The sequence below is a fragment of the Sminthopsis crassicaudata genome, chromosome 4, assembly GCF_048593235.1.
Source record: "Sminthopsis crassicaudata isolate SCR6 chromosome 4, ASM4859323v1, whole genome shotgun sequence".
NCBI lineage: Eukaryota > Metazoa > Chordata > Mammalia > Dasyuromorphia > Dasyuridae > Sminthopsis > Sminthopsis crassicaudata.
Window position 1 is genome coordinate 309307392 of NC_133620.1, and position 12661 is coordinate 309320052.

At 37.5% G+C, this 12661-nt stretch overlaps 1 protein-coding gene across 1 annotated transcript in view; it reads right to left on the reverse strand.

Annotated features, from left to right (window-relative positions):
• DNAH9 (dynein axonemal heavy chain 9) overlaps window positions 1-12661 on the reverse strand; it is a 572299-nt gene that overhangs the window by 472895 nt on the left and 86743 nt on the right. Inside the window, exon 10 of the mRNA XM_074264740.1 lies at window positions 6651-6765. Within this exon, the coding sequence (XP_074120841.1) occupies window positions 6651-6765 (115 nt within the window). The remainder of the gene's footprint in view (window positions 1-6650; window positions 6766-12661) is intronic.

The following is a 12661-nucleotide window of genomic DNA, read 5'->3' on the forward strand; positions in this document are numbered from 1 at the left end:
ACTTTAGCTGCATCCCACAGATTTTGGTATGATGTCTCATCATTGTCATTATCTTGGGTGAAATTATTAATTGTTTCTATAATTTGCTGTTTCATCCAGTCATTCTTTAAGATGGTATTATTCAGTTTCCAATTACTGTTTGGTCTATTTACCCATAACTTCTTACTGAATGTAGCTTTTATTGCATTGTGATCTGGAGAAGAAGGCATTTATTATTTCTGCCTTCCTACATTTAATTTTGAGATCTTTATGTCCTAATATATGGTCAATTTTTGTATGAACTGCTGAGAAGAAAATATATTCCTTTCTATCACCATTCAGTTTTCTCCAAAGGTCTATCATACCTAGTTTTTCTAATGTTCTATTTACTTTTTTAATTTCTTTCTTATTTGTTTTGTGGTTTGATTTGTCTAAATCTGAGAGTGCAAGGTTGAGATCTCCCACTATTATAGTTTTACTGTCTATTTCTTCTTGCAACTCTCTTAACTTTTCCTTTAGAAAGTTAGATGCTATACCACTTGGTGCATATATGTTTAGTATCGATATGGCTTCATTATTTATGCTACCTTTCAGCAGGATATAGTTTCCTTCCTTATCTCTTTTAATTAGATCAATTTTTGCTTTTGCTTGATCTGAGATAAGGATGACTACTCCTGCTTTTTTGGCTTTACCTGAAGCATAATAGATTCTGCTCCAACCTTTTACCTTTACTCTGTATGTATCTCCCTGCTTTAAGTGTGTTTCCTGTAAACAACATATTGTAGGGTTCTGACTTTTGATCCAGTCTGCTATCCGTGTCCATTTGATGGGAGAGTTCATCCCATTCACATTTACAGTTAAAATTACTAATTCTGTATTTCCTGCCATCATATTATCCCCAGATTATGCTTTTTCCCTTGACCCCCCTGAACCCCTTCCCCGATATTAATTTATAGACCCCATTCGTGACTGGCAGCCCTTCCTTTTTTAGTATCCCTCCCCCCTCCTTCCAAGTCCCTTCCCTTATTCCCCTTTTCCTTTTCCTTTTTCTCTCCCCTCTTTTAATGAGGTGAGAGAGAATTCTCTGAAAAACAAATATGTCAATTATTTACTCTTTGAGCCTCTTCTGATGAGAGTAAGATTCACACAATGTTTCTCCCCCTCTCTAAATTCCTTCAGATATGGTATATTTTCTATGCCTCTTCCTGGGATGTAGTTTCCCTCTTTTTATCACTCTTTCCCCTTTTTTTGGTACTACCCCCTTCCCTTTACTACTCCCCCCTTTTTTTATATCAGTAAAATCAAATTATCCATGCGGACTTTCTATATATCCACAACAGAGATACAGTTCTCAAGGGTTCTCTATACCTTTTTCTGTTTCTCTTCAGTCTTGTAGATGTAGATCAAATTTTTTGTTTAAGTCTGTTTTTTTTTTTCTTAGAAACTAATGCAATTCCTCTGTTTCAATGAATGAGCATCTTCTTCCACGGAAGAAAATGCTAAACTTAGCTGGGTAGTTTATTTTTGGTTGCAATCCTTGATCTTTTGCCTTTCGGAATAACAGGTTCTAGGCCCTTCGATCTTTTAATGTGGAGGCAGCCAGATCTTGAGTGACCCTTATTGTGGCCCCTTGATATTTGAATTGCTTTTTTCTAGCTGCTTGCAATATTCTTTCCTTTGTGGGGTAATTCTGCAGCTTAGCCACAATATTCCATGGAGTTTTTTTTTTTTTTTTTTAGGGTCTTTTTCAGAAGGTTTTCAATTAATTCTTTCCACACCTATTTTCCCTCCTGTTTCTATTATCTCTGGACAGTTCTCTTTGATGATTTCCTGTAAAATAGAATCTAGGCTCTTTTCTTGGTCATAGTTTTCGGGAAGTCCAATGATCCTCAGATTATCTCTCCTAGATCTATTTTCCAGGTCTATAGATTTTCCCAGTAAGTATTTGACATTATTCTCCAGCTTTTCATTTTTTTTTTTTTTGACTGATTCTTGGGTTCTCAATGAATCATTAATTTCTATTTGTTCCGTCCTGATTTTTAAGGAGTTATTTTCTTCATTCACAGTTTTTAGTTCTTTTTGTATATGCCCAATTGAGTTTTAAAATGAATTATTTTGCTCTATTGAATTTTTTTCCATATCCCTAATTTTTTTTAGAGAATTATTTTCTTTTTCCAATTCAGAAATCCTACTTTCTTTTTTTGTTTTATTTAGAATTTTCCCCACAGTATATATGCATGAGCAATTTTTTTATAATATTATCTGTTGTATTCATTTTTCCAAACCATCCCCCCCCTCCATTCCCTCCCCCTGATGACAGGCAATCCCATACATTTTACATGTGTTACAGTATAACCTAGATACAATATATGTGTGTAAATACCATTTTCTTGTTGCACATTAAGTATTAGATTCCGAAGGTATAAGTAACCTGGGTAGATAGACAGTAGTGCTAACAATTTACATTCACTTCCCAGTGTTCCTTCTCTGGGTGTAGTTATTTCTATCCATCATTGATCAACTGGAAGTGAGTTGGATCTTCTTTATGTTGAAGATATCCACTTCCATCAGAATACCTCTTCATACAGCATTGAAGTGTACAGTGATCTTCTGGTTCTATTGATTTCACTCAGCATCAGTTGATGTAAGTCTCTCCAAGCCTCTCTGTATTCCTCCTGCTGGTCATTTGTTACAGAGCAATAATATTCCATAACCTTCATATACCATAATTTACCCAACCATTCTCCAATTGATGGGCATCCATTCAATTTCCAGTTTCTAGCTACAACAAAAAAGAGCTGCCACAAACATTTTGGCACATACAGGTCCCTTTCCGCCCTTTAGTATTTCTTTGAGATATAATCCCAATAGCAGCAATGCTGGGTCAAAGGGTATGCACAGTTTGATAACTTTTTGGGCATAGTTCCAAATTGCTTTCTAGAATGGCTGGATTCTTTCACAACTCCACCAATAATGTATCAGTGTCCCAGTTTTCCCACATCCCCTCCAACATTCATCATTATTTGTTCCTGTCATCTTAGCCAATCTGACAGGTGTGTAGTGGTATCTCAGTGTAACTTGCTGTCCTGGCAGTTACAATTACTAGTCTGTCCTAGACCCACCAGAGTACCTTTGACCACTACCCGGCTCGCCTCCTCTGAGACCTTCAAAGGTCTCTGGTCACAATCTCTTGAATCTATAGCTTAATAACCGGTACCGCACTCAAGAACAGCCACATGTAATCTTAAAAGCCTTTATTATACCTACTCACATAATGCCCTAACTGATGCCCTGACTTGTTGGTTCCCGAGTGAACAGCTGGTCAGAAGACCCATGTGTTCACTACCAAAATCCTTACCTCTTTTGGCTATCCATCTTAGCTAGGCCACCCAGGCTAGGAAGCCAGGGTGAAGAACGCCAGGTTAAAGAGAGAGACTGCTGCCTGCAGTGGGCGTATAAAAGACCTGTGAGGTCACACACACAACCAATCAGCGAGCTAGTCACCCATTATGAAGCTATCTCAAAATGGACAGGATCCCACCCAAGGGCAGTCCTAATATCCACAGAAATTACTTCCGGACCACTCAATCTCCCGATTTGCTGTGGCGCCCATTTAAAGGCCCCTTACATCTCAGAGTTGTCTTAATTTGCATTTCTCTGATCAGTAGTGGAAATCCTATTTTCTTGAGAATTTTTTATCTTTTCCAATTCAGAAATCCTACTTTTCTGTGATTTTTTTAACCTTTTCTAATTCACAAATTTTGTTTCCCTGAATCTCCTGTGAATTCTTTATTCTTTCCAACTCAAATTTCAGAACGTTATTATTCTCTATCATAGCTTCTCTTTCCTTTCCCCATTTTTCTTCAAACTCTCTTAATTTTTTAATAGTCTCTTCTAGGAGAGAGTTATGTGATGGGGGGAAGGTATCATTCCCCTTTAGGCTGTTATCTGCTGACTCTCTGCTATTCACTTCCTCGGGGTTGGATAACCGCTCTTTCTCTGTGTAGAAGGGATCAATGGTTCTCTTTAGCTTTTTACTCATGGTTAAAAAATCTTTTGGGGTCAGTTCTTGGGGTAAGAAATTATTTATTTATTTCTTTACCAGTTTCCTCCCAGACCAGATGGATGCAGCGGCTCCTGTGCCTGAGCTAAGAGAGAGCTCTGGGAGAGAGTTCCCCTCCCCCTCCCTGGAAGTGCTTCAGAGGTGATTACTATGGCTGTTGCTGTGCTGTGAGGGTTGCCCAGTGAAGGGCCCCACTGTGTGTCCTAGAGACTTCCCTGAGGTTTAGAACTGAACAGTAAAGGCGACACAAAGCCCAGCCAATGCGTCCCGTGGGGTGTGGATATCAGCAGCTGAAGTGAAAAGCCCCTGTGCTCAAACTGGAAGTGTCTGCCCGGAAACCACGGTCCCTATTTCAAAAGTTCTGCTTCTCTGGGACTTTTGGGTTGAGTTCCACAGCCTCCAGCCAAGCCAGGCACTATGTGAATTATATGTTGCCTTGGGTTGTGTTTCCACTTTTCAAGCTCTGAACTACCCCAAGGTGAAGCCCCGGACAGCTTCGCAGCTGTGCTGAGATCTGTTAGGTCACTTCTGGATTGGGGTGGTTCTAGGATCTGGCTTTATATTTTAAAGTGGCTTGATTTCTCTTCTAGACTGCTTTTTTTTTATAAGCAGAGAAGAGTTAACATCCTGTGCCAGATTCCTCTATCTCAGTGGCTTCTCTGATCCCAGAGTTCTCCCCAGCTAGTTCGGCGCAGTGTGCTAGCACCTAACCCTGTCTGTACTGGGCTTTTTTTTTCCTCCCCTGGGAACCGACCTTTTCTATTGAAACTCCAGATTCTATTCAGCTGGTAAGTCGTGCTTCCAATCCTTGTGGTTTCTATAAGTCCAGTGTTATTTTTGAGGCTGATTTAACTAATTGGTATTGAGGGAAGAAGGGAGCTCACAAAATCGTGTGTATCTTCTCTGCCATCTTGGCTCCGCCTACTCGGGACAACTCTTTTGACACGTAAACAAACTTTCTGAGAGGATAATGAAACGCATAAAAGCAGCCACCAATTAAGAAATTGTTAAAGCTCAAACTTACCTATTATTTAATCCCCCAAATCCATCAAAATCCCTACCCCCAATCCTTGGACAATTCTATAAACATATAGAAGATATAATGCTAATATCAGTAACATGAACAGAGAATCTCTTGCATAATCATCTAGGATCAACCACTACTACTTAATCAAACAAATAGTTGTACCCACACACTAGCACTCTATTACATATATTTTTAACCAAACTCAGGCATGCACTTAAAGGAAAGATTAAAAGGAATAAAAGGAACTTGGAAAACAAAAAAACTTGCCTGTTTACCAAAAATATCACCTCTAGCATTTACCAGTATTAGAGGCACTGCCTGGCTGGTGAGTTATAACTTTAACAGCTGTGGTATCAGAGAGAAAGAGACAGAAATATATATATAGAGAGAGACAGAGTGACAGAAAGACAGAGAGAGACACACAGCGAATAAGAGAGATGGACAGAGACAAACAAAGACAGAGACAGAGATAAAGAGAAGGGAAGAAACAGAGACAGAGGGACAGTTCATAGAGTACCTGAAACATGGGAGTAGTCAATCTATCTGGGGAGAGTTTACATACTTGTAACTGTTGAATTGGGGAAATAGTTCACAGAGGATTCTTACAAGGTGCTAAGTCACTGGAATGGATATAATTATCTAGGTTAGTATGGTACTTAAGGGTTCAGTAATGTATTTACTAGAATTCCATAAGTTTCACACCTTTTAAGAGAGCATACTTTTAAGAAACTCCCACAAGCCCAGGGAGTAACCACAAGCCCACTCTCAGAGGCAGAGTCTGATTCCCACACTCTAGGAGATTCAGAGTGAAGAGTCATTAGAGATTCCACCATGGTGCTGGCTAGAGACATTGGGAAGATGAGAGGCTGGAGACATTTGGACAAGAGCTCTCGGGAACCAAAGAGAAAGAAAGGCTTCCAGAAAACTAGCCAAGCCCCAAGTGAAGGAGACAAGACTTGAAAGAGAAAATAAAGGATCTGGAGATAAGATTTGGAAAGAGACAGTAAAGGACTTTAACTTCTGGCTGCATTTTTGGATTATTGATCTGAACTGAAACTAAGGCTGCCTCCAGAAGCTCCCCAAGAAACCTGCTCCAAGAGAACAATTATATTTTAGAGAAACAGAACACTACAACAGAGGGTATTAAAATTGAATATCTCATTGTGGCTAGAATAAGTCCTTATTCAACTTCATCTTCTGCCTCAATTACTTGGATAAAATATCATCCCTAAGAATCTGTAAGGCAAGGCAGAAATATTTGTGGGAGAAAAAAAGGAGTGAAGCCAAGAAAATCCTCAGGGCTTAGATAAAATTTAACTCATATTCTTCTAAAAATTGAGAGAGTATTATAGAGAGGAAAAAGACAATGTTAATTAAATATCTATATCATCTGATCTCAAATTAATCTTTAAGTATATCAACATCATTAATGTTTCGGCAAAGGTTGGTAAAAAAAATTGGTAAAAATGACAAAAGAAAAGATGATTTTTGTATAGGTGAGTTACACTTACACAACACTGAAAGTTCATAAAACAATATAATATCTAAAGAAAAAACAAAGCCTTGCACTAAGGTACTCACGGGTGACTGATATGTCTCAAGTTGTTGAATGACATTTCAATTCGTTCCTTGAGTTCTTGAGCCCAGCAGAGACCACCAGCTACTGCTGGCATGTTCTTGTGTGATTGAGAAAATCCTAGAGAAACAAAAAGATTCACCTTAAATCAAAGATCTAGAAGTCATTTCATTACTCTCTCACCAGCAATGTATATACCTAAGAACTCAACATTTCACTTTTTAGTTCATTTATTTTCTATGATCCAAAATTACCCTGAAGACCAAAATCAATGAAGAAGGTTTGAAACATTCTGCTGAAAGATAATTCATGAAATGGACTTGTTTAGCCATTTCAGTCATGTTCAACTTTTTGTGACCTCATTTGGAGTTTTCTTGGCAAAGACACTGGAATAGTTTGCCATTTCCTTCTCCAGCTCAACTTACAGATGAGGAAAAGGAGGAAAATTAGGTTTAATTATTTTCCCAGAGTCACACAGTTACCAAGTGTCTGAGGGCAAACTTCAACTCAAAAAAGATATCTGAATTGTTCTGACATTGTTGATCACTCTTCTGATCTTGACATTCTCTTCTCTCTAGGTTTTCAGGACACCACTCTCTCCTAGTTCTCTTCCAATCTTTTACACTGTTCTTTTACAAGGTCCTTTGCTAGATCTTCTTCAAATCACTCTCTGTAAATGTGGAGTGTCCTAGCATTCTGTCCTAGGTCCTTTTTCCTTCTTTTAAACTATGCACTTGATAATCTCATCAATTTCCAAGAAATTAATTACCATTCCTATGCTAATGATTCTCAAATCTAACTATCCTACCCAAATCTTTCTACAGACCTACAATCTGGAATTTCCAATTGCCCTCCAGATATCTCAATTTTAATGTCCTGTAGGAACCTTAAATTCAATATGTCCAAAACAGAAATCATTATGTTCCCCACTCTCTACTTTTTTATTACTCAAAATCTGTGTCATCCTTGATTCTTCACTATCTCTCATCCTCTTTATCTATTGACTTTACCTTTATAATATCTTTTAAGTATGTCTTTTCTCTCCTCTATTGTCCTCTCAAGTCTCTCTCTGCTCCAATACATCCAGCATGCGGTTTAGTACTAAAGCAATTTCCTTAAAGCCTAGATTTAACCATGACACCTGCTCCTCAATAAATTCCAATGGCTTCCTATTGCCTTCAGCATCAATACAGTATTTTCTACATGGTATTCAAAACCTTCATAACTTAGTCCCTTTTTAATTTTTAAGTCTTTTTATACCTTTCTCTCTGACAGGTACCCTTTAATACAGTGACAGACATCCTGGCTGTTCCACAAATAATACACTACATTTCTCAGTTCTGCACATTTTCTGCCTTATACTTCTTAATGCTTTACCTCTTTACCTTTGCTTATTGGCTTCTCTAGCTTCAGGTCTCTTTCCTGAATGTAGTTTATTTGCTTGTATATTGTCTTTTAACAATAAATTGTAAGCACCTTAAGAGCAGGGACTTCCTTCTACTCTTCTTGTGTCCTCAAGCTTAACACAGTGCCTAAGAAATTACAGACACTTAATAAGTGTTTATTGACTGACTGAGTATAATGACTTTTGGAGTCATTTCTTTTTTTTTTTTTTAATTAACAAAAGTCATTTATTTTCATATCTCAGAAAAACAATTGACTCATTTATTTAAGAGATGATTATCCAGTTTTTGCATTATCCAGTCAGTTTTGCAGTCTCCCCTCCCCCATTTTTTTCTGTAGTCCATTTCATTTCAACTTAGTATTCATCTATTGAGGGCCTATTATGTGCCAAGCATTTTGCTGGGGTTAGAAAGGCAAAAATGTCCTCAAGTAACTTATCCTTTCCCTCCTCAGTAGCTAGGCAGATTCTAGACCTATTTATCATACTGTGAAGATTTCTCAAAAAGTCTTCGAGATGGAATGGATTAGACCCTTGGCCTAAATTTTGGGAAGTTCCATGACCCCTATTCTTAGAGGTCTGTAGGGCAAAAAAGTTCAGACCCTAGGTCTAAGCTTCAGGAAGTTATTTGACTCACAGGAAGTAGACAGCATTGCTGACTATTGGTCACTGGTTTACTTCCTTTACAATCCATCCAATGAACACAAGTCTTTTAATTTTTAACCAAATTGACTATTTCTGAGTCACTAAGCCAGGTACAATCTTGGTAGATAGGAGCAGAAGGGCTCTGTATTTACTCAGTTGGTGTGCTTGGATCACCCCTTGCAAAAACTGAATAAATGCTACCTGCTTGCATTTAAAGATACCTCTAAGTAGTCAGTTGGGTGAGTGGGTCTAGCACCCGTTCCACTCAGATGTTCTTTAATTCTGGTTATTTCTTAGAAATAATATGATCTGGAAGGAGGAACAATTGGTTAAAATGAAATTTCTAGGTTATTATTTTGGATTAGTAATCTACTTAACATGAATAACTACTTTCTTGCTTATAAAACCCAAGTTAAGTTTCAAGCGCAAAAATCAACTGAGATAAAAATCATTCCACTTCTAGCTTGTGCAGTTATTGGCAGAACCTAAATGTTTTCCTGTTGATAGTGTCATTTTCTTGCTTAGAAGCCCATTTTCTTGCTTAGAAGACTCACTAATGTCCAAGGGATAAAAACACTTCACTTTTGCATTTAAAGTTCCATCTCACCTAACCAATGTACTCTTTATTTTTAGCAAAACAAAACTACTATTACCTGACCTTGTCCAATATCTTCCTTCCTGCCATATTCTACATAATCTATCCATTGAGGAATACCGACTTGCTCCACAATTTTACTTGTTGTGACCTTTCTGCCCCTTAAAGACCCAAGTCAGATGTCACCTGGAGTCATTTCTTCCTGTCAGAATCCAACCAAAACACCTAGAGGGGCAACTTTTCAAGCTTATATCCCTGATCTCTCGCTTAAGCTTATAAGCCTCTGACCAAAACGAGTGTAGGTTTCCTGTCAATCATACCTCTGCTGAAAAGGTGGTACAGGCAGCACTGCTACCCTTTGTCTTCTCCAGAAAGAGCAAAGGCTGGGTTGCTAAACTTCTTGCTTCAGCTTAAACATGTCTATTTCTTCTTAGACACATAAATTGCTGACCAGGCCTAGAATTAGGATCTTTAGTAGTCATACTTTCCAGGAAGAATTTCCTGCCCTCATTCAAGAAAGCAAGATCTGAGTAAAAAAGAATCTCTTCCTTTCCTTTAGGTTTTTATTCCCTGACTAAAATTAGGACTAAGACCTTTGGCAGCTGTGTCTTCTCAGACAGAACTTCCTTCTCTCACTGAAGAAAGCAAAAGCTATCCCCCAACTCTTTAGTGCCAGGAAATTCTTTTCTCTAGATAACCCCTAAATACATGAATCACTGAGCAGAGCTAGGGATAAGACTATGCCTTTTCTCTCTTTTGATTAAGGTGAGGGTTGTAACTCTAGTGATATAAAGGCCTGAATTACATTTCTTCTTCACCTACTCTGAGAGCCCCTATTGGCTACAAAGAATATTCTTCACTATCTCTAAGGATTTCTGGGCCTTGCTATCTGTCCTGACACTCAATTAGGATAGTAATAGCATCTATTTCTCAGCACTATTGTGTGGATCACAGGAGATATTGTAAAATCTTTAGCATGGTGCCTGGAAGCTATTATATAAAATGATAGCTGTTATATAAATAGTAGTTATTATTATTATTATTATTTATCTCACTCTAAGACTAGCATTCCATTACATGTGTGAGCTCCACAAGAATGGCTAGAAAGGCAGAGAAGAAAATGACTTAACTTTAAATAATAAGGTAGGAGATAGGGGAGGATGTCTTGTAATGCCAGAGAAACTGAGGCAAGACAGAGATTAGGCTTTTAATATTTTAATAGTGGAAAATTTAGGCTAGCTGGTCAGACAAGGCTCTTGTTTGAAAGATATCTGACCGCTAGCAATTAAAATACAGACCTTTTATAGAGCTCCAATTATAAGGGAAACAAAGGCAAAGGGGGAGAACATTTGGTAAGTCATGATTTCAGGAAGGACCATAAATTCTGATAAATTGGGGGTCAAAAGCAGGAAGCAGGAAGTCTAAGCCAAAAAGATAGTGAAAACTACCAAGATACTACTCCAGACAGGCCATCTGGAGTTTTAAGATTCTTTGGAATGTGTGAGTGGACAAAACTTCAAAGCCCCACTTCTCTCAGTCCTAATAGCCAGGAAGGGCGGGTGGTCATAATATTTTATTCAGGGTATAACATACTAATTCAGGGAAACTGAGGTATTATAATACAGGGAAACTAAAGTAATACAGTCTCAACTTCAGAAATCAAAAATCAGGAGGCGTGGAAAATGTTTATTATAAACTAGAGTGATATCTCTGACAGAAAGACCCAAGTTTAATTAAAAAAAAACTGAGAACATGTTACTCTGTTCTTCTAAAAAACTTATTGCCTAGGAATGAGAATCTCCTGCTTGAGATGATAAGCCTTAATTAATGGAAAGATTTTGTAAGGAACAAAATAGGTTACTAAAAAAGAAACCATGGAAAGTCTTCCTCCCTTTCTCTTACCTAGGGCAGTTGTTGGTCCTATATCTGGGGTTGGTTGCTTTCTTTAATAAGCTATAAAATACCTTAGGCTTTTAAACTGAAATAAAATTTGTGGACCTCACAGTTTTCATGAGGAAGAGACAGAAAAAAAGATTTCAGCTGAAGCCAGAAGCTGGAAATTAAGAGATGCTCCGTAGACATATATTCAGTAGCAGTGCATAGTAAATTGCATATCCAGTAGAAAATCAGGTAGTGGAGTTATATGAAGCAGAGACCACATGTACATTTAATTTAACAATTAAGCAATGGGTAGAAGATCCCAGCAGGTGACAGGTGCTGTAGGAATAATACACTGACAATACTAAAAGACATCAGTCTAAAGCATCAGAGGTGTGAGTTGTCTTTCCACCTATGGGTTCTGACTACATTACCCCTCAGCATATGTAACTATAGGTGTATGCATTTGTGGGAGAAGGCGTTCTTTAATTTTATGAGAGAAATGTGTTATTCCTACATTCCCTAGTATGCCATTTTATTAAATGTCTAAATTAAACTATGTCCCTTAAATAGGCATTACAAGTAAACACATCAGTGGGATATCCTAAGTTAGCAGATACCAGTCCATAATATCTTGAACCTGGGCCCCTTATAGGTATAATCACAAGTTCTAAATCATAGGGAATCAATGTGATACAGCAGAAAGAGTGTTGGATCTGGGGTAAGAGGAACTTGGTTCAAATTTAGATTTTGCCATCTGTGTGACCTTGGGCTATTCATTCAAACTCTTCTATATCTCAGTTTCTTTATTTGTAAAATGAAAAGGATCCTTCCTGCTTGAAATCAGTGCACATGGAATTACCAAATTTCTAAGAAACAGAACTCTGCATTGCCAGAGCAATTTATAATTCTCAAATTACATAAATATATTATCTCATTTGGAAGTGGGAATCATGTCTGCTTCTGTTTACAGAAAGCTAATCAGATCTAAAGAGGGAGAAGGAAGTCTTTTATGCCACTTCTTACATATAACTCATTGTTGCTCCTGAAAGCAGCCAGAAGCAAGATAGTTAAAAGTTAAGCTAAAGAAAATGAAGTATAAAGAGGAAAGAGATAAAGAGGTTAAAAGTGATGGAATTCAGACAGGCTTTGCTTTTAAAAAGATGCTTTATTTCAAGTATTATATCAAAAAAGGAAAGAGAATAACTTATTTTTCTACCATTGCATTCATTGATCTTGTCTTGCCTTATAATAAGGTGTCACTTTCAGGATATTTAAGGAAGAGGATACTTTAGGAGGGATTTTTCTTTAGAATTCTGAGGTGAGATTTGAAATAGAGTGGAAAAGTGTTGTCAGTTTACAAATAACTACTGCAGTAATTAAAACGGTTTAAGAATCTGTCCATTCATTCATAAATATACACTTATTAGGGGTCTACTATGTGCCAGGGATTAATACAAAGGAAAAAAATAAAATAGTCAAGGAGCTTACATTCA